At 35.5% G+C, this 26,685-nt stretch overlaps 1 protein-coding gene across 1 annotated transcript in view; it reads right to left on the reverse strand.

The window, feature by feature from the left end:
- Cib2 (Calcium and integrin binding family member 2) overlaps window positions 1-26,685 on the reverse strand; it is an 80,896-nt gene that overhangs the window by 19,084 nt on the left and 35,127 nt on the right. Inside the window, exons 3-4 of the mRNA XM_035363809.2 lie at window positions 9,983-10,100; window positions 9,708-9,855 (exon numbers count right to left, since the gene is read on the reverse strand). Of these exons, the coding sequence (XP_035219700.1) occupies window positions 9,708-9,855; window positions 9,983-10,100 (266 nt within the window). The remainder of the gene's footprint in view (window positions 1-9,707; window positions 9,856-9,982; window positions 10,101-26,685) is intronic.

Consider the following 26,685-nt stretch of genomic DNA (forward strand, 5'->3'; position numbering starts at 1 on the left):
GCTGACTCGCTTTCGTACGGAACGGTGCATCACTTCAAAACGGGCCTGGACATCTTGGATGTATTCCTCAGGCGATGAAGGCGCATCCGTATGGCGATCAAACAGGCGGTCACAAGAAAGACGAAGGTCCCTACCGAAGAGCATTTGTGATAGAGAACAGTTGGTAGTCTTGCGTTTCTTTTCGACCCTAGTATGATTTCGGCAGCTTCCCGAGCTGGGTCTTTCGGACAATGCGTCGGCATTTCCAGGTGAGGATCCCTTCTGAGGATGGATAGTCATGTCTTCAGATCCTAAAAGCAGTTTATTGTTTTTGAAGTCTAAGGGAAAATTGTATTTCCTTAAAAAGTCCAGTCCGAGTATGCATGGATCTGTAATATCCGCCACATATGCCGTGTGATGGTAGGCGGCACTTCCAAACGTGGTGTTCACGTTTAACTTCCCAGCTATGTCGATCTTGTCACCACACGCAGTCTGAAGGGTAACAGAGGATGGTGTCCAAATAAGTTTATCTTTAAACTGTTGAGCTAAATCTCTCTGAATGATGGTAACATTAGCTCCTGTGTCAATGATCATATTGCAAGGAACTCCATCGACATGGCCATTAATGGACAGTCCGTTACTGTTGCCACTCACTGTAGAAATCTTGAGCGCTTTAAAACAAGGTTTTTCGTTCTCTGGCAACCTCCGTTCCTCGATATGGTTATTCATTTGTTTCCTCCGTCGTCGCTGGGAAATGGTCTCAATTTCCGTTCTTCGGGGTATTCTGCAGTTCCTTTGTACGTGGCCTTCTGCTCCGCAGTTCCAGCACTTTGGTTTCTTGTCAGTCCTTTTCCTTCCCGTGACATTTAATTGTCTGTTTAAATCATATGCCTTATTTTCCGTGCTCTAGGGTGTTCTGCAGTTCCTTTGTATGTGTCCTTCAGCACCGCAGTTCCAACATTTTAAGGTCGGTTTCTTTTCACTGATATTTCTTCTTAAGTCATTGAGTTGTCTGGTTATATCGTCTAGACGAACAGTAACTTGATCCCTTGGTTCCTGGACATGAGCAGCTCTGATTGGGTGGCGGTCTCTACGAGTGGCTTGCTGGGCTGCCTCAAATTTCATGGCGTACACTAAAGCGCTTTTCAGATCTTTAACATCCGCCATTCGCAGTACTTTCTGTATTTCAGGGTCCCGGATGCCATCGATGAAATATTGCAGGGACAGGATTTCCCTTGTTTCTGTCGGGCACTCCGAAAAGGCGTGATGTGACAGCCTTTCAACATCCGTGGCGAGCTCCTGAAGTGTTTCGGTGAGCTTCTGTTGACGGGATTTTAATTGGAGCCTGCTGTAGTCTTTTAAACATTTCTCGCCGAAGCGCAGCTCCAAGGCGCCGGACAGAGCTTCGAAATCTAGCCTTTGATTTTCGGGAAGCGTCTGCAGGATATCCGCTGCGTCTGCTCTCAGAGAAGCGGCGAGATGACAGGCCTTAGCTTGGGAGTCCCATCCATTCGCATCCGCAATGATAGAAAACTGAGTCTTATACACTTGCCAGGATGTCTTCCCATCATATGTGGATAGCTTCAGAGATGGAAGAGCAGGCATCGGTAAGAATTTAAAATCATCACTCTTGCTCCCTGACGTCGCTACGAATTTTTTTTAAGTTTCCATTTCTTTGGCAACTGCAGAAACTCTCTCTTCAATTTGTTGTTGGACGGCCGAAACTCTTCCTTCGACTCGTTGCTCCACAGCCGACACTCTATCTTCTATTTCATCTTTGACAGAAGAAACCTTTTCTTCAATTTGCCCAACTTTATTTTCGACAGCTCCTATTCTGTCTTCCATAGCCTCAAATTTACTTTCTGTTACGCAGGTTATTTCTCTTTTCATTTCGTCTTGACCTGCTTCAATCTTTTCTTGTACAGATATATATCTTCCTTAAAAGTTACTTGACCAGCTTCCAACTTTTCGTGAACGGCTTCCATTTCCTTTTTAATGGATTCCATTTCCTTTTTAACGGATTCTTCCATCTTTTCCTGACCAGATTTCATATGAGCTTTCATTTCTTCTTTAAATGCAGCAAAAAGGCTAATATCAACTGTCTTAACTGCTCTTCATTCGCTCTTGTGATTGGCATTCAAATCCCACTTCTGACACCAAAAATTGTTGCGTGCGTACGGGTTCGTTATGAAATGAATGCACAAGTCCGATGAAAAATGAACAAAAATTTATTATTATCACAACAAAAATGCTTAAATCTTCTCAAATTATCATGCAGTATTACAATATCTCACAGTAGTTATCTTTTAACTACTCAAATGTCCAATAGAACGTAATTCAAAACAGCTAAAGAAAGCTAATCCTCGAATTCGCTACAATCAACAAGAGCAGTTTTCTAAACAACAACAAACTAAGTAACTACTACAAACTGAGATGTTTTCCTCCTTTTATAAGATTTTAAAATCACGCGCTAGAATTTTCCAGTACTTTCTCGAAATCAAAAAGAGGTATTTATTTATTTAATGCACGCGCTCTTGTATTTTCAATTTTCCGGCTTAGCTTTCTTTTAATATTCGTCACGCGCTGCACTGCGCGAGAAATAAAACCATTTAATTTATAATTGAACTAACATTGGCTTTTTAAATACCAAATTCGTAACAATACTTTACTTGTTTATGTGTATCTGATTGAAGAATAAAGGATTAATTATCATGCAATGAAAAGGATTGTTTTTACTTCTTTGTACGAAGTAAAAAGGAAGTACTATAATCGCGAAAAGTTTCAGGCATCATATTTCAACGCAAATATCCATTATCACCGAATCGAATGCAATTTTACGATGTTTTTGTTTGACATCTATACGTAAAGACAGAATAAAGGGCTCTTTTCTCCCAAAAAATTTGTAAAACTAATTTAAAATGAATTCTGAAGAGAATTTTTCTTGGCGTCTGTGCGTACGTACGTACGTATATGCATCTCGCATAACTCAAAAACGAGTAGACTCAGAACGTTGAAATTTTATATATAGGACTGCTATAACATGCATATGTGCACCTCGTATTTTGGTGGCAATCGGCCGCACCAAAAGTATATAAATATATGTATATATATATCCTTTCTGTTACTCGGCTCAGTGATTTCAGTTTCTTTACTCCTATATGTTTGTAAATTGCATATTTTTTTCTTTAAAAATGATTGAATTATGTTGTTCTTATCTTCCGGTTAAGGTTTTTATGCCTTTAGTAAATCTGTATGCAATATTTTTAGAATTATCAACAATTTAAAAGTTGCTTATGTGCCGCTAAGCCTAATAATTTTTGCCATGTCGGCCATTGCTTGTTTACATTTGAAACAGAACAGTAGATTTGTTGCCAATCTAGAGAAAGTGAGCTTCGCAATAACAAAGATAACGCCTTCTTTTATTATTGCGAATTAAATCATGCTTAATCTATTCTGGAATTTATTCGAGGAAATAAGTGTTTAAAATTTACTTCATAATTTTCAATACAGACAATTTGAGTTTTTATGTATTTTTGCCTTGTCGCGAGGTGAGAACTGAATTAATTGAATGAGAAATATTGATTTTTTTTTGTTGTTGTTGTTGTTCTTTGCTTAATTTCTTTTATACATCGTTTTAGATTTATTATAGTATTTGAATAGAACTTGTGGTAATTCTTCAGATGATATAATTTTTGTGCACTCTGAGTTATAAAATGAATGAGATGTAGTGTTGTTAGTGAACCTATTGCCGAAGTGTCACTATGGTAAATAAATATAGTGAATTTTAAAGAGTGCATTTATTCTATTGTGGTTTATGCGCTATCGACGAAGTTCAATTTAATTCATTTAATAAATAATCATTAAATAATTATTTAATTCAATCCAATAAATTTAAATGAAATGCAAGAAAAATGCGTTTAATTTAATATTCCGTATGAGGAAGTCATGTGGTGCACACATCAGATTTTTTACATTATGAAACTTATTAGTATAAATATGTGCTCGATGGTTTTAATTTCATACGATACTGGGCTATATATGTGTTCATTAATGCAATCTTCAATAATTCCAATCTTAAAACACTGTATGAGATTGATTACATAACTTTATCTATTTCGTTCAAAAGTTAAAGAAATGTGCATAAAACCAAGCTAAATATTTGAAATGTGTTCAGCTTAGAACGAACAGCATTAATTCAAAAATATACAAGTTTTCATTATCGTTGCGATGAGTATCAACTTATATTTTCATATACAGTGGAGCATCGTTTATACGTTTCTCATTTATACGTCTTTTACTTTTATACATGTTTTAATCTTGGTCCCGATTCATTCCGATATATTTTAATAGTAAAATATTTCTTTTTTACGTCGCATAACTTCGGATATACATCGCTTATACTTGACTTACTGCACTGGTTTTACATTTCGCAATCCTATCGTTCAAGTATTTTTCCTAGAAATGGGGATAAGTGAAAGAAACAAAGGCGTGGGACATCATTATAATGGTACAGGAGGTAAATCCAGTTCATGAATAGAGGAGATTCATGGAAGAAGAAACACTTTTTTCCTTCCAAGAATCCAAGGTTTTTTGGTTCTTCTGAAAGGAAAGCTGTGTTAAGTAAACTAGGTGGAGGAGAAAGCGAAAGACACTCTCGGTAAAAGATAAAATTCAAATCTTAAAAGAATCAGTTGATAATAATGGTTTGATAAAACTTGATTTAAAAAAGTAACTGGTTATTCCTGTAACAACACTAAAAACTGTTGTTTATGATAGAAAATGTTTGAAGAAATAGTAGAAATTTGTGGACAGTCCATTTCAAAGAAATTTCATGTTTAAGATGGAAAGTTTTCTGAATGAAAGGTCGAAGCAATTTTGCTAAACTTTTTTATTCACTTTCGTGTATCCAATATTCCAGTGAATGCCCTTATATTAATCTAGAAGTCAGAAGAAACAGAACTTCGAATGAATGTGAAAGAAGATTGCTTTTCAACTGGATGGTTGCACAAATTTAAATTGCGGCGTGGAATCTCATATGTTATAATAAATAGAATCTCCCCTTTAATAAATTAAAAATATGTGACCAGTGTCATGTAGCCAAATAAAGTAAAGAATATCTCACTGTTTTACTTTTTGTAAATTCTGATGGTACCGGAAAAAAAAATTCTCTAGTTATAGTAAAGTCACAAAACCCAAGGTACTTCAAACATGTTAAAATTTCCATTAGAATATGAAGCAAATAAGAAAGTAGGTACGACTACGGATATTTTTACAAAATGGGAGCTCAAAAAAGAAGACCTGTGAGGAGACAAAACCCCCAAACTTTACTTTTTATGGATCAATGTACCACCCATCCTCAAATAAGAGATTTGTTGCAAAATATGATGGTTGTTTTCTTCCCGGAAAATTGCTCTAGTGTTATACTACCTTGAGATCTGGGTGTCATTAAGTATTTGAAATTGTTCTACAGACAAAGATTGATTCAAATAGCCCTTCAAAATATAACTACAGAAAATACAGAGAAACATTTAATATTCTTAGGCTATGAATATGATTTCACTTGCCTGAACTCAAGTAAAGCCACAAAAAATCAAAATTTTCTTCCTTAAAGGGAGATTTTCGAACCCAGAATCAAATGAAATTATTGATGGAAATGATGATAAACTGTGATTATGGATGATGAAGATTCGAAACTAAAGAAGGATGAAGAAGATTAGAGATTGCAATCGAGGGCTACTTAAACTGTGATAAAGAGGTATAAACGGTGCTCCACTTTTTTTAAGACGTATAAAGAACTACTGGGTTAATACTATTTTATTGTGCATTACAGATGAATTTTCTATAAATGTAATTCTTTATCAAGAAAACGTGAGTTGGATTTCTCATAATCTGCTCTGAGTATCTGCTGTCAGATACTAGCACATTATTTTAATTATTAGTCAATATTTAACCTCGGAAAGAAACTGATTTTTGTTAAATATTTAGAGCAAATACACTGTAAGCATCAAGAGAATGGGAAATGCATCAAGAGACAGTTTTCCGAATGGGACAAAACTCAGTGGATGTGTAGATAGATATACGTATAGGAAAAAAACACAATTAAAATTTCTGAGGAAACAAATGCCTTATTCAGAAGGTACAGCTACATAGTGAATAAAACAATAAGGGTAATGGGACATATTAGCCTCATTGCCCTTATCGTCTCTAGACCTTATGCAAGTTGTAATCAGCTTGGCAATGACTTATGGATTTAGAAGATGACGTTCTGTGGGATGTTTTCCCAAACTCTTTACAATAGTCGCGTCAGATCAGCGCCATCCTGGAACGGCCAGAGGCTCCTTCTCATTTAACTCCAAACGTGCTGTCATAGAAAAAGATGAAAAAGATCTGGTAATCTAGCTGGCCATGGATAGGTTCGACAAGCACGAAGGCCATCAGCAAAATGATTGCATTTTTTAATTATTAAAATCAGTAGAAATAAGTACCGTATTGGTACCGTGTCGTATTGGAATTTGAATCTAGAGTACCTCGAAAAGAAATGCAACATAACGGTGGGACAATTTAGTGTATTTTGACTAACAAATTGGCTTTTTAATTTGCATCTTCCCTATCACTTCTTACTTAGTCACACATCTCGTTCCCTTCAGATGGTTACGTAAATTTTTAGACGATCCTAAGAGTATAAGTAGGTTAACTGAAGCCCTAGAGTTGTCTGTTGTGTGAAGAGCGTCGGTTCGAGTGTGGACCTAAGTGTGGATGGACCAGCCGGATGATAGAGCCGCGAGCAAATAGCTGCTAGTGAATATTTCTGTTTAATCTTGGTTAGTATGGCTGATTCCGGAGAAGTCCTGTCCAAAACGGTAAGCTACGTGGGAAAATTTAGCACGTTAAAATTAAATATAATTGTGGTTCCTCCTACAGAAAAACTGAGTTGTGAATTTTTATCATGAATTTTAGTCAAGTTGACTGTCCCCTGTATTTTTATGTTAATTCTCAAGTAGAGATTCATTAAAAATTTTCGTTGAATTTTATTGTGCTCCTGTCTGCATGAACCTTGAAATTTCACTTCCATCATGATGACTTGTGTAAGAAAATTGATTGGCACTTCCTACTCAGAATCCACAGAGATAGATATAAAAATACCAACCCAAGCACACTCAAATCTAACAGTAGGTGTCATAATGCGACGTAGAATTGCGTTATTGTGTACTGTGTTTTATTGTTATTATAGTCAAACTAAATAATTCCCTCATAATACAAGTTAAATTGATTATTTTTTAAATTTTAAATGATTGATTTACCGTTCTAGATAACACTAAAATTTACCTTTGGCAACAACCCCGGTCATTAAGATAATTAGGTGACTATAATAAACGTACACAAGAATTAATAAAGTAAATTAGTAAATAAACACAAATTCTTTTATTAAGGAAATTTAAAAGATATTTACTGAATCAGATTATACATATTTTACGTAATCAATTTAAACCTACATTTCAATTAGTAGAACCAGAATCAAAATCAGAATCAAAGTTTTCAATTAGTGAAACAATTACCTTTCTTACGAGTATTAGGTGGAATGATAAATACTATTTCCCTAATCTATTCACATTATTTAAACTCTCAAAAATCAGTGAATTGTTTTACTAAAATCAAAGCCTAAATGAGAGTGAATTTTATTACATTAATTTCTTAAAAAATGCTGAGTATTAGCAATTTTCTAAGTTAGTACAATAAATATATATGTTCATTATAATTTAAATACACAGTATTATTTTATTTCATGATAAAAGTCTGCAAATGAAACTGACAAACCGAAAAATAATATAAAAGTCGTTTAACTATCAGGAATCATTAAATGGCGTTATTTTGTGCTTTATCTCAAATCATATTTATCCAGAGAACTGAAGGACTTGAATTCTATCTTTTATTTCATTTAATCTTGCACCGTGCTTTACTTTTTCATACAAAAGTATGATGATGACGCGTGTATGTAGAACTGCATAGAAATATTCAACCATAGATATAGCATGTGAAGGCGAAGGGCGAAGGTTTATAATTTGACATCAGAAATACACAGAGTCTAAATATAAATTAGCAAAATATTAAATAACAGATTTTTTTTTAGCAGTAAAAAAACTTGGTAGGAAATAGGTTTTTTTTTTTTTTTTTTTTTTTTCTTTCTTTCTCTCTCTCTCTCTTTCCCCCCCCCAGTTAGAATGGTATGTGCCTTTATATTCTGATAAGGATTTATCCATGTTCTTCAATGTTTTTATAGAATTTAACAACTGAATTTTTATGAGTTCTGTGATATTTCAGATTTTGAGACGTTTGTTTACTTGAATATTTTTAATTTATCAAAAATACGTGTTATCTGTATGAATACTTTAGTTTGAATTATATATATCTTTCGAAAATTGTTTTTTCTTTGGTGCATGTCCCCATGGGGATGTTGCATATAGTCATGCAGCTCTTAAATTTTTTTTGATTAAAGTGCTTTGTTTTTAATGAAAATTTTGCTTTTCTTTTTTGGTTGGTAATGATGCAGGTGAATTATGTTTTCATATTACGTAACAGCATCATTAAGCATCCATTCCAATCTTATGAGTGTGCCTTCTAAAATTAGTAAACGTTCCGTTGTTTTGCCCTCTGTATAGATCACATGACTATCGCAAGTTCGGGTTAGGTTACTTTGAAAATGATGAAGCACACGACAGCTATCGGCCTAAGACAAGGAAGAACTTTCTGCGGAAAGTGGCTCATATCCACATTACACATGGGAAAAACCATGAAAACTAACCAAGCAACCAGTCCGCTCGCCTAGGTTCGAATCCGGGTCAAACTATGAGTATATTCAATAGTCTTCACTCGGCCACTTGAAGAAAAGGTTGACTATCGCAAAATCACTGAAAATTTAAGATTATAAGCGAAATTTTAATAATACGTTTATAGATTTGTATAGACATTATGTATTTTTGTTGCAAGCAGGAGCAGGAAAGATGAAAAATGAGCAATCGCCTTCGCCGGGAATCGAACAACGGGCCTCTGAAATACCGGCTCAGTGTGCTGACCACTACACCACGAAGGCATGCTAGGAAGGCGGGAGACATACCTTATAGACAAACAACATGTAATGACTGGGTACTTACGTATTATCCCGTCGACCAACAACGCAGCGCGATTTAGCGCCAATTAATGAATGACCGGGCCCATTAGAATTTTATAGTAACGATTGGCGATTGGCAGCCGTTGCCGAAATTTTCGCTATCGGTCGAGGAGATAATATGTAAGTACTAATAAACGCATATACCATCTAAAACTCTTAAACTAATTATATAAGATTCATGATACCAAAGATTTAAGGTTGGGAGGAAGGATCATTGTGATTTACTTGCCACAGACATTAACTCAAGCACTAAATAAAACACTGATTCAGATTTTAAGGGATACTTTTAGGGCCTTTTGAATTATTTAACCAGATCTGTATAATAAAGTTTGTCTAGTGTAATTTTACAGAAACCCAAAATGGTATTATTAAATATACAGAAGTGTAATACACGGTGTATTTCTCTTATGAATCTACTACTTGAAGCGTGTGTGTTGTGCAACGACATACAATGCTTTGCGTCTTTCAATCAAAACTAAACCGTTATTTATTATCATTAATAGCACTAAGTTCAGCTTTCAATTAAATAATGGTAATAGTAATGATATAATTATTATAGTACCGTATATCCTAAATGCATAGACAACCTTGACGTCTCTAGGTGCTTGCTCACTAAAGCACGATAACATGTCTAAAAAGTCGTCAAATGTCATATTCCCACTGCCATCGTGGGAGAATACCTTGCAAATACGCTGTCGAAAAGGATTCTCCTAAAATAATAAGATTTCTGTTAAAATAAAGTTGTAAAATTAAAGATTTTCAAATGAAATTATTTTACTTCAGAAATCTTTAAAATGTTTAACAATCCGCATTTTGCATGATTAAAACTATAGTTACTCGAAGTTCTGGCATCTTCTCTACTTTTTCTAAAGGTACAGTTACAGTATGAGCTTCATCTCCAGTCATTTCTTTCGGAATTTTATGTGGATCCAATTCCCGATAGCGTTTGTGCACCCTAAAAGTAAATTCAGGTGACAATAAACACACAAAGAACAATAAATAATACAATGAAGCTCGGCCTAAAAACAAAACAGCATTATTCTAAGCCCTATTTATAAACTCGGGAAATGCATATTATTACATTATGGTGTTGTTATAGCACGCTGACAACTTCACTTGAATAATTAATGAAACTTATGCACCAAACTTAATTCAGAAGAAAATGGCTTACAGTTCTTTTAGAGTTGGGATTTTATTTGGAGGATTAACGAAATAGGAATCAGAAACAATTACACTTAACAACTTCATTCATTCATTTGCATTTACAAATTTATCTTTTATTTTTAAAACTGAATTATCCTTAAATCATTTCAGCAAAATAAGAATTCAGAGACATTTTTAGCTAGCTGTCCAAGCAACTGCTGTTTCATAACTTTGTTCATTTATGAATCACATACTGGATCATCCAAATCGGAGGGTTTTTGATGATAAATACGAAAACATAAAAAAATCCATTGAATCACATAATCGCTATTTTGACTTTTGCCATTTATCTACCGATTAAAAAATTCCTTTTTAAAAAATGTCATTAGGTTCATTCATCAAGAAGTTATTGTTTGACGGTCTCCAAAGATATAAGCTCCAGAATGTTCAGAGAATTTTGAAGTGATCTGGAGAGATGAAAGTCCGAGGAATAAAGGTCTAATAAAGGTCTAATAACTAAGGGGCTCTATTAAGAACATCCTACTCATGCTCAAACAGTCTTTGACGTTCATCGAAATGTGAAACCGGGAATTGTAATGATGGAAGACAACTCGACGATTGGTCAGGCTTGGACGGTGCTTTGCTTCAATTTCTGCTCCTGAAATTGCCATATTTGTCTGCATTTATTGTCCGATTTGAAGGCAACAATTCATAGTGTAGAATTCTTTTGTAATCCCTCAAACAAAGCATTACTGTTTCAGATACAGCCCTCCCTCTTCGGTGTTACTAAAAGAGGTAGTTTAGGCTTCCCCTATGATCTTTTTTTCTTGTAACATTATTGTATAGTATGCACTTCTCATATCCAGTAATAAGCCGTTTCAAAAAAGGAACTTTCTCACTTCTTTTCATCAAATAATTGCATGCCGAAACTCGAGCAAGCATAGTATCTCTGTTAAAGTATGAGATACCCATCCATTATGGCAGCTTACATATCCATCGCGGTTGCTGTTAGTACTTTTCGCCAGCTCTGCTTAATAATATTGTTGCGTGCGTACGGGTTCGTTATGAAATGAATGCACAAGTCCGATAAAAAAAATGAACAAAAATTTATTATTATCACAACAAAAATGCTTAAATTTTCTCAAATTATCACGCAGTATTACAATATCTCACAGTAGTTTTCTTTTAACTACTCAAATGTCCAATAGAACGTAATTCAAAACAGCTAAAGAACGCTAATCCGCGAATTCGCTACAATCAACAAGAGCAGTTTTCTAAACAACAACAAACTAAGCAACTACTACGACCTGAGACGTTTTCCTCCTTTTATAAGATTTTAAAATCACGCGCTAGAATTTTCCAGTACTTTCTCGAAATCAAAAAGAGATATTTATTTATTTAATGCACGCGCTCTTGTATTTTCAATTTTCCGGCTTAGCTTTCTTTTAATATTCGTCACGCGCTGCACTGCGCGAGAAATAAAACCATTTAATTTATAATTGAACTAACATTAGCTTTTTAAATACCAAATTCGTAACACTGCTCCCTTCCCAAGGACTGCACGTCCCGGGCAGTACAATCCCTGGACAGGAAGCTAAACTTACAACTGTGGCATAAATGCATTAATAAGCATTACATTACAATAATAAACAACATGAACAATAAATGCAATACATAAAACAAATCAAATGCTATCAAATACAAATCGAATAGACATTTAAAAACAAAATGGACCATGGTCTTATACTATTTACAATTATTTACATTACGTACTATGGCCATAGTAATGAGCTAACCTGTCGTAATGACCGACTTTAGGTTTAGAGTTCAAAGACTTACGGAGACGTCATTCAATCTGTTCCGCACTGTACATGGACATTCCGAAGGTGACTGTAGTTTAGGACTGAGTCCTTTTCGTTGAATCGGGTTCCACAACCTCACCTTGTCTCCTTTGTTGGATCTATGTCCAGTAGCTCTCGTGTTGTATCTGGTCTTCACTTTCTCCGTCACCAAGTTCACTCGCTTTCGTGCGAAACGGGGCATCACTTCAAAACGGGCCTGGACATCTTGGATGTGTTCCTCAGGCGATGAAGGCGCATCCGTACGGCGATCAAACAAGCGGTCACAAGGCAGACGAAGTTCTCGAAGAGCATCTGGGCTGGAGAAGAGCTGGTAGTCTTGCGTTTCTTTTCGACCCTAGTATGACTTCGGCAGCTTCCCGAGCTGGATCTTTCGGACAAGGCGTCGGCATTTCCAGGCGAGGATCCTTTTTGAGGATGGATAGTCATGCCATCAGATGCTGAAAGCAGTTTGTTGTTTTTCAAGTCTAAGGAAAAATTGTATTTCCTTAAAAAGTCCAATCCGAGTATGCATGGATCTGTGATATTCGCCACATATGCCGTGTGATGGTAGACGGCACTTCCAAACGTGATGCTTACGTTTAACTTCCCAGTTATGTCGATCTTATCACCAGACGCAGTCTGAAGTGTAACACAGGATGGCGTCCAAATAAGTTTATCTTTAAACTGTTCAGCTAAATCTTTCCTAATGATGGTAACATTAGCTCCTGTGTCAATGATCATATTGCAAGGAACTCCATCGATATTCCCATTAATGGACAGTCCGTTACTGTTGCCACTCAGTGTATAAATTTTAAGCGCTTTAAAACAAGGTTTTTCATTATCTGGCAACCTCCGTTCCTCGATATGGTCACTAATTTGTTTACTGCGTCGTTGCTGGGAAATGGTCTTATTTTCCGTACCTCGGGGTGTTTTGCAGTTTCTTCGTATGTGGCCTTAAACTCCGCAGTTCCAGCACTTTAGAACTAGTTTCTTTTCACTTCTGTTCCGTCTCAAGCCACTGACTTGTCTGGTAAAATCATCTGCTTTATATTCCGTATCCTGGGGCGTTCTGCAATTCTGTCTTAGTTGACCTTCCCTACCACATCTCCAACACCTTAGAGCCACTTTCTTCTCGCTCCTACTCCGTATCAAATCTTCGACTTGTCTGGGTAAATCATCTAAACGAGCCATCAGTTGATCCACTGGCTCATGGACTCGCACAGCTCTAACTGGGTAGCGATCTCTACTAGTTGCTTGCTGGGCTGCCTCGAACTTCATGGCGTACAACAGAGCGCTTTTCAGATCTTTAACATCCGCCATTCGCAGTGCTTTCTGTATTTCAGGGTCCCGGATGCCATCGATGAAATACTGCAGGGACAGGATTTCCCTCGTTTCTCTCGGGCACTCCGTAAAGGCGAGGTGGGACAGCCTTTCAACATCCGTGGCGAGCTCCTGAAGTGTTTCGGTGGGCTTCTGCTGACGGGATTTTAATTGAAGCCTGCTGTAGTCTTTTAAACACTTCTCTCCAAAGCGCAGCTCTAGTGCGCCGGATAGAGCTTCAAAGTCTAGTCTCTGGTTTTCGGGAAGAGTCTGCAGGATATCCGCTGCGTCTGCTCTCAAAAAAGCGGCAAGATGACAGGCCTTAGCTTGAGAATCCCATCCATTCGCATCCGCAACTATAGAAAATTGGGTCTTATACACTTTCCAGGATGTATTCCCATCATATGTGGATAGCTTTAGAGATGGACGAGCAGGCATCGGTAAGAATTTAAAATCATCACTTCTGCTTCCTGCTGTCGCTACGAATTTCTTTAAAGTATCCATTTCTTTGGCAACTGCAGAAACTCTCTCATAAATTTGTTGTTAGATTTGGTGTTGGACGGCACAAACTCTTCCTTCAATTCGTTCCTCCACAGCAGAAACTCTCCCTTCTATATGTTCTTTTACAGAACAAACTCTTTCTTCTATTTCTTCTTTCATCGAAGAAATTCTTTCTTCAATTTGATCTTTTACGGAAGAAACGTTTTCTTCAATTTTTCCAACTTTATTTTCAACTGCGTCAATTCTGCCTTCCATAGCTTCAAATTTATTTTCTATTATGCAAGTAATTTCTCTTTTCATTTCTTCTTGACCAGCTTGAACGGCTTTCATTTCGTCCTTAACGGATTCCTGGCCCAATTTCATTTCCTCTTTAATTTCTTCTTTAAATGAGGGAAAGGCTGATATTAACTGCCTTAATTGCTCTTCCATCGCTCTTGTTATTGGCATTCAAACCCCACTCCTGACACCAAAAATTGTTGCGTGCATACGGGTTCGTTATGAAATGAATGCACAAGTCCGATAAAAAAAATGAACAAAAATTTATTATTATCACAACAAAAATGCTTAAATTTTCTCAAATTATTATAGCAGTATTACAATATCTCACAGTAGTTTTCTTTTAACTACTCAAATGTCCAATAGAACGTAATTCAAAACAGCTAAAGAACGCTAATCCGCGAATTCGCTACAATCAACAAGAGCAGTTTTCTAAACAACAACAAACTAAGCAACTACTACGAACTGAGACGTTTTCCTCCTTTTATAAGATTTTAAAATCACGCGCTAGAATTTTCCAGTACTTTCTCGAAATCAAAAAGAGATATTTATTTATTTAATGCACGCGCTCTTGTATTTTCAATTTTCCGGCTTAGCTTTCTTTTAATATTCGTCACGCGCTGCACTGCGCGAGAAATAAAACCATTTAATTCATAATTGAACTAACATTAGCTTTTTAAATACCAAATTCGTAACAATATTATTTCGGCTTTGTATTATTTCGGTATTCTCGCTAGCAGACGAGTTAAATTACAAGTCAGTAAATTTCGAGCCATTTTATTTTGTTGAATGTGTCGACTTCATTATCAGCGTTTGAATTTAATTGTCTGTAATAATGTAAATAACCACGAGTAGTGGCTTTGTCTTATAGCCCAAGCTGGGCCTTTGTCTTCAGTTTAGACCAAAATAAAAAGGTTATTTTAAATTTTCTTCAATATTTTGTGAGTATCTGAGAAATAGCAATAATTGGGTATCTGACTAAATGGGTCTACAGGGCTTTAACTTTAGCTCCCAGTTACAATAGTAAACCTACAAGCCTATCGTTTTCAAAAACAGCTCAATGAATTCTAAAGGCTCGTGAGAAATGGATAACCTGTTTATTATTATAAATTAAAAACTATTACAGTCCATTGAATTTCGTTTCGTCTGTAGTGAATGAATAGTTTTTTTTTTTTTTTTTTTTAGTCCAAAGGGATTTGAATCCCGAAGGACTATTAGTTTCGTTTTGGCATTTTGCGTCGGACTCATAAATGTCGGTTCACTTTTCAAACTGTTGCCATAAAATGTTAGAGTCCTGCATTATATTTGAAGAAATTAAATAATGAAAATCTGCGTAAATGTATGAATAACGTAATCCTCCAACGAATATGAGCATGTGGAAGACCAAATTTGAAATTTGAAATTTGTTTTATGATCGATTTCCTATTTTTTAAAACTTTGACGAATTTTTGATTAACAAACTCAAGGATTTCAAAGCGAGCAATGGCAACGTTGTGCAGAAAAAACATTTTTATCTCCAGCGCGTGAGTCTCTGTATCGGAAATTCTAAAGATATGCTCGTTTTAAAACTATTTTGCGATATTGCTGTTGCACTGGATCTTATGGTTTAAGTGCGAGGAACATGATATTTAATAAAGAAAGGTAACACACAAAATGTTAAAAAACGCCCCTTTGGACGTAATTTAAAATCTGAAACATTTCAGATTTTTTTTTTTTTTTAATAATCCCTTGTTTACAGAGGATGGTTGTCTAGAGCGGGCATCATCTTTGAGGTCTTCTCAAACTACCTTTACACTTTTTCATCAAAAACAGCACGTCGTCCATATACAGTAAAAATTTTACGAACAGTCTGAGAAGCAGTCTTTTAAAGTAAAAGGGCATAATATTTGATTATTTCATAATATTTGATTTGAGTTCTCCATTCTTAGGACAACACTAAAACAAATATTTCGTCACAAGACATTGGTTAAACGGGCAGTAAACGCAGTATTTAAACATCTCCTTTGATCAAGATATCAAAGCACTCCTTATCAGCAGTAAACACATAATTAGAAGGAAACGCTTTGAGATCTGAAAAACCGGAGAACTTTCCGCATGGCCCTAGCATAAAATAATATAATTACTAAATATCTACTAATAAACTAGGAATGTACTCTAGTAAATGAATTAGGACCTCCGTAATAGAAATTCCATATAATTCCTTAGAAATCCTTGCATTCGATTTGTTAGAAATTGTTGGAAGGTAGCTAAATATTTTGTTTAAATTCAGTATTAAATTTCGTAATTAATTTACGAATTGATGCTGTAAAACATAGCTGAGGTCTCTGATGTCAGTTTTATAGTATCTGCCTTATAAAACTTGTTGAATTTGCTACTTTAAATTTTTTCTTTGCTATCATTCATAACAAATATATTATAATCGAATTTTTTAAAAAAAGTATGAGGGATTTAACGAAATTTTACAGCAAAGACATATGAATGGTAAATTATACTTTTAGTTTTTTTTTTTTTTTTTTTTTTTTTTTAGTGCTAAGGGTCCCTGAATTTAGAAGATTTAGAAAAATTTTTAGAACCTATTGATGATAAAGAGTAGAGTTGTATTTTAAAGAGATAAAATAATAAAATTACCATTATTAAAACAGATTTCATTTCAAGAAAGCCTCAACAGATACAAGAGCTGAAAACTATTCCATCATTTGAAGGATCACAAATAAATCTTTAAATTATTTTGTAATAATTATAGGAATAACCGATGAATCGTTTTGAGTCACCAACAACGGCAGATTTCAGTTGAGAATTTCGGCATAAGAAGTATGACTGTAAATAGAGTTTTCTTACATTTACTCTGAATATGAGGAAAAACAAGTATTCTGAATACCTACTTCGGATCATATATGAATTTCAGTTTGAATATATCAGCTTTATATATGTCACATAATAACTCCAGATACTTCCCATCATCAGTAAAATAATTCAATTAATTAAGAACTGATTGCTACTACAAATCTATTACATGAATTAATCTAGAAGTTGCCTAAAATTCAGTACTATCAAAATCTGTGCGCGTCCATTTGTCTGTTTGTTTGTGACATCATTTCCTCCGGAACGGCGGGGAATTGAGTTTCGAGTAAGGTATCCTGGATTCCACAAATTCTTAGGAAGCCATTTCTACCATTCTCATCTTCTTTCGACTTTAATCAGCCGAGATATTAATTTTCAATTAATATCTCAGAAAAATGAGCGTTTTCAACGCTCATTTTTCTGAGTGGCAGAAGTAGTGCACGCTGGAGATAAAAATGCTTTATTTCGAAAAGTGTTGCCACTGCTCTTTTTCAAATCGTAGTTTGTTTATAAAAAATAATTTGCAAGTTTTACGAAAGATGAAATAAAAATAGCAATGCCAAGCATTAAACATCTTATCTGACTTTGAAGACAGCCCGCCATTGCACGTGACGTCATTATATGTCGAAAATTTTTGGTTAATGTCAGCATTTTTAAATACAACTTTTTGTTTCAGGTTAGGATAACTAACACTATATGTTATTGAAACGTTAGCTCTTTTATTGGTATTGAGAAAAAGTTGTTATTATTGCATTAAATTTAAATCATGTGTATGCGTATTAGTCATATATATGCGTATTAACCTGAAGTGTCAAAAGTTTCTGTTTCCAGGTTTGGCAATAAAAAAATTATTTACGAATTGTTTGTTGTTTGGAAAGAATGAACTGATTTCATTTACAATGAAGTGTTTTTATGCATTTTCTTTTCAGGTTTACATAGAACTTAAATTTCGCTTTTGCCTCTAGTTATTAAATAAAACTTGATACGTAGCATTGTCGTAATTTTGTAGAGACATTAGGTATTTTTTCGAGACAGGCAAGATGAAAAATTTGCAACGCCTTCGCCGGGAATCGAGCCACGGACCTCGAAGGCATGCCAAGAAGGCGGGAGAAATACCTTATATACTGCCCCTCCTTTAAAAGGCGACTGTGGTTTTAGGCGACCCAGTCGCCAAATCCTGGGTGTGGAGAATCATCATCCACTACCCTTTTAGTTCGGGCGCCACTGTAGAGACATAAGGTATTTTTTGGAAGCAGGAAAGATGAAAAATTAGCAACGCCTTCGCCGGGAATCGAACAGCGGACCTCTAGAATACGCGGCCAGCGTGCAGACCACCACACCACGAAGGCATGCCAAGATGGCGGGAGAAATACCTTATAATTTTACTTCCATTCCAATAATTTTATTGTTCCTAGAGAAACGAATATTCCTATAGTAATGTCATTGGGGCACTGACAGTTTCATATGTGTGACTGATTTTTATATAATGATACTTTTTTCTTTTTCTCGCCCTACATATAATACTTAAGAGTTTCTAGATTATTTTGTTGCATGTTTGCCTGGTAAAATAAGCATTATAGTTAGCTGCATCTCCTACGCCTGTATAAACATCAAGTAGTTGGTATTAACTGATGAGGAATTCCTAAAAACCTGAGATAAAAGTTGTAAGGTAAAAGTTGCGTTATTTCCGCAGTAATAAATTAACTGTAAATAGCAACGGCATAAATAAACATTAATATGAAATAGTTTGAAATATTGAGAATGATGAAAACACGAATAGCAATTCTTATGTAATACATCAATTTTGGTGCAAAAACTAAACATTAGTAAAAATGAACATGTTTAACTAAATCAAACATATAACAAAATGCCACAATCCATTTTCCTTCTTATCATGGAGGCCGCAGCTGTTTTATGGAAATAAGATAATAAATGAACGTAGATACGACGTTCTCCGAGAGGCAGCGCTCAGCTTTCCTATTTCTACAGTGTCAGTTTATGCCCTTCTAGGCACGTGACAGAAATGGGCTGCATCGAATAATCCCCCAGAGAACAATAATCTCGGAGGTAAAGGGAATTTAAGGCTAAGCCAAGTAACAATCCAAAAGGAAATCCTGATCGAGGGCGATAATATCAGGCTATCTACGAATAGAAATGGAAATAAGTGGAGAGGTGAGAAAGTCAGATTGGTCAACAATATCACGTACGTTGTTTTCGTTTAGGCTAATAGAAACAAATAGCTAAAGCCATCATCTTTTTAGGGCTATATAAAAAGTCCCTTTTTTGATTCTGATTCATTTTACAGTATTTCGAAGATATCATACTTTTTCTCAGACCAAATATTTTGTTGCAATCCCAAAGCCGCCAATATTTTATCACCTATATTTGCTCTCTTTATGTTTCTGTGTCGTATTGTAATTATTCTTACAATATTTTAAACTTTCATTATTATACTGAAATTCGCCATGAATGAATATTTACTTACGTATTTTTCCATTTTGTGCGATTTTCCTCTTAGCATTTTAACACAAGGTTCTGAACTTTGTTTTAGTATTTTCGACTTCTTCGAGACATTCAGAAAGGGAATTTATAAGGTATTTCTGCCGCCTTTTTAGCATGCCTTCGTAGTATAATGGTCAGCAACTAGACGCGTATTCGAGAGGTCAGAGGTTCGAGTCCCGGCGAGGGCATTGTGGATTCCTTCGATTTCCTTGTTTCAAAAAATTTTTAAATGAAACTGCAGTGGCGCCCGAACTAAAAGGTGGTGAATGATGATTCTTCACCACCAGGATTTGGCGACTGAATCCCCTAATAACCAGTCGCCGTTTAAAAGAGGGAGTATGTAAGGTCGCCTTCGTGGTGTGATCAGCACACTCGGCGCGTATTTGAGAGATCCGAGGTTCGAGAGCGAGAGCATTGCTCATTTTTCATGTCATCTGCTTCAAAATAACCTAATATCTCTACAAACTCCATCATATTTTAAAATGAATTCGTCCACGTAGGGGTTGTTTTCCTCTTATTTTCTCATGGATCTTGAATGCATGGCCTCTGACTGATGAAATAATAATACTGAAGATCTTCAAGAAAACGAAGATATCTAATGTTCTTGATGATTCTGAAGATCATTGCACCTGGCAGGACAGAATGAGCGATAAAGACGGTGACGACTTAAAAGGTGTAGCATACGAGACAAATAGCATTTTCAGTAACATTAAATGATTTGAGGCATAGGGAGTAGCAATAATCAACAAAAAGATGAGACGAGATTTAGTATCATAATATATATTTACTCTTATACTTATGCTCATTGACGAGTCTCAAATTCAACGCAATGAAATTATTAGCTTAACGTTCTTAATTTCGAATTATTAATGATCACCGGTTCACGTAATAAATTCTTGCAAATTAATCACTTTTATATTTGATTACTAAATATTAATATCAGCCGGTTATTACTGATTTAAACCAGTTAATCAGTTGAACCATAACACACTGACTACCAATACGTATTTGGACACCTATGCAAATGACGATATCTGCGGTCCTAAGGTACGTCACGGACTCCGCCGGTATATATCGTGTAGGAAACAGCATCGGCTTTAGTGGCATGCAAGATGCCTCGCAGTTCGAAGCTCTCTGATTTCGAGAAAGGTATAATTTTCGGGTATCACAAATGTGGCCGATCCTTAAGGGACATATCTAGCGATATGAAGTACACAAAATTGACAGTGGCCTATGTGAGTAAGAAGTGGAAGGTGAGCGGTGATTGTCGGAAGACCAACGAAACTGGGAGATACGTTGGTCTGCCCCGAGATTTCGTTGGTCTTCCCGAGTCGGCAGACCAACGAAACTGAGAGATAGAGACCGACGAGTGCTGTCCAGAGAAATTCGGAAGAACCGCACCCAACCGATCGCCCTCATCCGCGAGGAGTTTCAACAGGCATCCGGGAGTATTGTTTCAATGAATACCATCCATAAGGAAGCACATCTGCTTGGTTTTCATGGTCGTGCTGCTGCCCATAAGCCTTTGATCACAAAGTCCAACCGCGCTGCTCGGTTAATGTGGTGCAAAGCACATAGAAATTAGACCGCATATCAGTAGAAACGGGTTCTTTGGAGTTACGAATTAAGGTTCACCCTTTATCGTTCCGATGGCAGGGTCTGGGTCTGGCGTCTACTTGGAGAACGTCTCCTGCCAGAATGCATTGTGCCAACAATCAAGTTCGGCGGAGGTGGAATTATGGTCTGAGGGTGTTTCTCCTGGTATGGGCTGGGACCGTTGGTCCCCATTCACGGTAAGCTCAACTCCGATGCCTATTGCACTATTTTGGATGACAATGTGCTTCCTACGTTGTGGCAGTTTTACGGGTTGGACTCCTGTTACTTTCAGCACGACAATGCCAGTTGTCATGTTGGACGTTAACCAAGGCTTGGTATGGTGCCAATGGAGTTCATCGAATGGAGTGGCCTGCCCAGAGTCCAGACCTGAACCCTATCGAGAACCTCTGGGACGAGTTGCATCGCCGAATTCAGGGGTGCACTACCCGTGCAAAATCGGTGAAGGAACTTCTATGTATTCTCCAAGTCGAGTGGAAGAAAATACCACTATCTCTCATACAAAGACTTGTGGAAAGTATGCCCCGGAGGCTCCGCGCTGTAATTACCTCTTGTGGAGGCTCTACCAACTATTGATTTTGAATAAAGTTAGTTTTTCTTTTCTATCACATGTGTCCAAATACTTATTGGTAGTCAGTGTATGTTCCTCTTTTGTAACCATAACCTCTTTCGTTTGACAAGGGTTGCCACTGAGGGAAGCTATTTATCTTCCGCGTATTCCAAATCCCGTGGTATTGCCATTCGCTAAAATATGATATCTTTAGCCTTCAGATTCAATCAACTTGTAATTTCTTAATAAACTGAGTGATTTAAAAGTAGAAGACATATTTCTCAATAATATAAAACTTTATGTAATTTTTATAAAACTAAATAATTGATGTAAATTAAAATATTTGTGGTTTATAATATAACCACAAATGAATTTTATGAATTGTTTAGTGATTTTTATGAACATTCTCAGCCTTGTCGTAATTCTTAACATGTGTTTTAAGCGCCGACTATAATCTACCCTGCACGAAGTCATTCGGTTTTCGATGTCTTTACGCTTCAGGCTGCTAACCAAAATATGACAGAATAGTGTCCCATCCATGTCCTACATTTATTTTGCGACAAGCTATTAATTCCAAAGAAATTAAATACATTTTTAAAAGCAACTAAATCCATGTGTAAAATTTCTGGTAAAAAGTCATGAAACAGAGAATAAAATATAGAAAAAGATAAATATCCTCATGTGAAACTAGCTGTAATTGCAACTTAAGAAATTAAAATGGCTAAAAGCAAAGAAGCCAGAAATAGAGAATATTTTACATTTCCACAAATCTTCCAGTCTAAGCCCTCCTTATTAAAGGTTTATGGTTTATTTTATTCAAATTTAAAAAGTATATTAAATTGGTTCCTTAATTTTTATTAGCCTAAAGAAGCGTTAGCTCAGAAAGACTCTTAATTTTGTTTTGCCATTTTGTGTCGATTCACGATAAGCGTTGTTTCACTTTTCAAACTGTTTCCACTAAATATTATCGTCCTGTGTTATATTTAAAGAAATTATTTAACGAATTTTTTATTAACAAATTTAACGATTTCAAAGCAAGCAGTGGCAACACTGTACGGAAAAAGAAAATTTATCTCTAGTGCTCGAGACTGTGTATCGGGAATTCTAAAAATACCCTCATTTTAAAATTATTTTGCGATATTGCTGTTCAGTTGAATTTTATAGTTAAGTGCGAAAAGCATGATATTTAAAAAATAAAGGTAACACAGAAAACTTTAAAAAAATGCCCATTTGGGCGTAATGTAAAATCTGAAAGCTTTCAGATTTTTTTAATAGAATTACTTTATATATTTTTGGTTCCTTAATTTCCCATCAAAGGGGAAATCGACGGTATTTCTTCTCTACTCGTTTCTACGTCTGTTTTTCTCGTTTTAGAGCAATTTTTTACGATACACTATCCCTCACTTCTAGAAATAAATAAGTTACCACAGAACATGTATTCAATCATGCACCCTTCTGATGAGGTTTCGGAAACGGCCACTGGGGGAAAATAGCATCTTTTTGTTAATGCTTCCGCCTTGTACCACGAAATATATTTTGGCCAAAACATCAACGAGCTGTTTTCCTTCAGTGCAGACGTGGGGAAGTAAGGACCGAATGTTATTACTGCTATATATATATGTATATGTACAAACCTCTCACACATATCTGTAGGGAGGGAAGGGAAATATTTTATTCAGATTCTCTGGAAAGTTCCAGAGATTTTTTTATCCTTTTCCTCGCTATACATCATTCACGCGCATGAATAAAAAATCTTTCATTCGTCAGGCCCATACTAGGATAATGACAGAACTGCATTATAATTCATAAAGATGAGGGAACATTTTTATACACTCTTGCCCAAGAGCTTTACCGATTGAGATTTAGTAGAGTTCTTTTATGAGAACTCAGGAAAAACATGTCATGTTTAGATGAAAACGGGGGATTTTTTTTAAAATTTATTTTCGCTGTAATGCATAAATAATTAGTCAGAGTGACAAAGAAATTTTGCATATTCTGTTGCATTTGTTATGGCTAGAGTGAAAATTTAACTCCAAAATAAGTTTCGAATTTAACTCCGAAATATTTTCGAAATAAAGCTTCCCGTTAATGCAGAGAAGTTTAGCTTATGAACAGAATTTGAACGCAAATGACTAAAATATTAACATCTCTTTTTTAGCCCAGAAGGGCGTTAGCCATAAAGGGCTATTAATCTCAAAACGGCATTTTGCATCGAATCACAAAAATCTCATTTCACATTATTGTCACCAAATATGGTCCTCCTGTATTACATTAAAAAAAATTAAATAATGAATAATCTGCATGAATGTATGCATGTTTCTCGCACTGTGAAAAATCAACGATACCTAGAGACATTACATTTTGAATAACGTAGTCCTCCTGAATGTATATGAATGAGAATGAATATGGGAATATGGAAGACCAAATTTGGAATTTATTTTATTATCTATTTCATATTTTGTAAAACTTCAAAGAATGTTTGATTAACAAACTCAACGATTTCAAAGCGAGCAATGGCAACACTGGACCCCCCCCCCCAAAAAAAATTATCTCCGAAGACTTATATCTGAAACTGTCTATCGAAAATTCTAAACATCTTTAAACATTCTTAGCATTTGAGATTTTACCTCGAATAACTCTGAATGTCCGTTTCACTTTTCAAACAGTTGCCACCAAATATTATCGCCCTGTATTATATTTGAAGAAATTTAAATAATGAAGAATCTGCATAAATGTATGTATGTTTCTCGCATTGTGATAAAACAACGGTACCTAGAGCCATCGAATTTTTAATGACGTAATCTTATAAGGTATTTCTTGGACTTCCCTAGCATGCCTTCGTGGTGTAACGGTAGCACGCTGGGCCGGTTTTCCAGAGGTCCGTGGTTCGATTCACGGCGAAGGCGGTTGCATATTTTTCATTCTTTCTGCTTCCAATTAACCTAATGACTCTACAATCTTGCTGCGAATATGGGCATCTGGAAGCAGAAATTTGGAATCTGTTTTATTATCCATGTCATATTTTGTAAAACTAACGAATTTTTGATTAACAAACTCAAGGATTTCAAAGCGAGCAATGGCAACGTTGTACCGAAAAAGATTTTTATCTTCAGCGCGTGAGACTGTATCGGAAATTCTAAAGATAATTTCAAGTTTAAATTATTTTGTGTAAATGTCGTAAAAAAAAAAAAAAAAAAAAAAAAAAAAAAAAATTATTTCTAGCGGGTGAGACTGTGTATCGGAAATTCTAAAGGATATGCTCAAGTTTAAACTATTTTGTGATATTGCTGTTGAATTGAATTTTCTAGTTTAAGTGCGAAGAACATGATATTTAATAAGTAAAGGTAACACAAAAAACTTTAAAAAAGATTTCAGATTTAGTATAAAATCTGAAGGCTTTCAGATTGTTTTTATTACTTTTTTTTTTACGGCAAGCACTAGCCATTTTCAGGCTTTCAGCACTACAAAGGCCGAAAGCGGTGGTTATTTTATTATGGAGGCATCTAAGAAGCGGGAGACAGTTTACATCCATGTCTTCTCCGGGATTCGAACACGGAGCCTTTGGTATCGCAGTAGGCTTCCTTAACTATCTGGACACGGCATGTCAGCAATATGACATGTCCGCTAACTTCATATTAAATACACAGGGTTTTAGCTTATGATGTTATCTATAATTTCAAAACTAAATTTAAGTCTTTAATTTTTAAATTCAGTGTAAAAATGGATTTCAGATATTTAATAGCTGCAAGTTTCAGTATATTATGACATAGAGGTTACGGTTATTCATACACATTTTCTTTCCTAGTGAAGTTTTAGTCGAAACTTGAAATAAACAAACAGTTCAAAAAACGAATGTGTTAATTCCAGTAGACTAATATGAACTAGAATATAACTATAAAAAACAATAGTAAAAATTGCTTACATTGATCTATATGAACATTTATTATACAGACATCAAACTAAGACGAGAAGATAAACTGTGATAAGCTAATGAAATCAGGAACTCGAGGAAAGTTTTACAAAACTCATCCATCTACAGATATAACTTTATGGAGATTTGGTATTTCTTAGACACGTAAAAAATTATAATATGCTGTTATAATTTTTTACATATTTAAGATATAATCTGACGAAAACAGAAATGTAAGCATTGCGTGGCTTTTATAATGTAGGCTGTAATAGTTATTTTGCTAAAAGTTAAATTTTAGTTTTAGGCAACGTTGCTCTTCCTGTATTTCAACATTTTAGTTCATCTTGTACAGACAATTAGATTATTCGAAGAAAGAAACATCATCCTACCGATATTCTATCTATGAATGTTCAGTTAACAATCGGATATGCTAACCATTTACACCACGAGGGCGAGTTCAGAGTAACTCAATTATTATGTGCATTTTTCTTCATAAAAACAACTGGGGAGAAGCCCGAGATCCAACTGACCAAATCCAACTATAGATAAATTACCTTCTGCCACCTTTTTATTATCGGCAGCATTTTAGAGGCTATTAGTTCCAAGCCATGTGCGTGCTCGCCAGCGGCCAAGAGGTAAAGTCGTTGAACACTGGTAGTTCGATCGAGGTTCGAATACCACGAAACTGCAAGGGCGTTTTCGGGGTTTTTACCATGTGTAACGGGCATACGAGCCAGTTTTCCTTAGAAATTTCCCTTCATGAAATCGCCGCTGAATTCACACGAGAATTTGAACCATAGATTTTTTTTTTTTTTTTCCAGTTTTTAGCTGGACATGCTGGCCATTTATTTATACAATAGAATTCCAGTTATCCGAATCAGTTGTGACCAGACTCCCATTCGAATAATCAAAAATTCTGATAATTGGAATTTTTTTCCGAAGAGAGGGTACGTACATTTTAATTAATTACTATATGTACTGTATGTTGGAAATGAGAGAAAAAAACTCATTTTACAGAAAAAGAGATGTAGAGACATTAGGT

This window comes from Stegodyphus dumicola, chromosome 6, assembly GCF_044657685.1.
Source record: "Stegodyphus dumicola isolate Sdum_Otavi_A_Nest chromosome 6, ASM4465768v1".
Lineage (NCBI taxonomy): Eukaryota > Metazoa > Arthropoda > Arachnida > Araneae > Eresidae > Stegodyphus > Stegodyphus dumicola.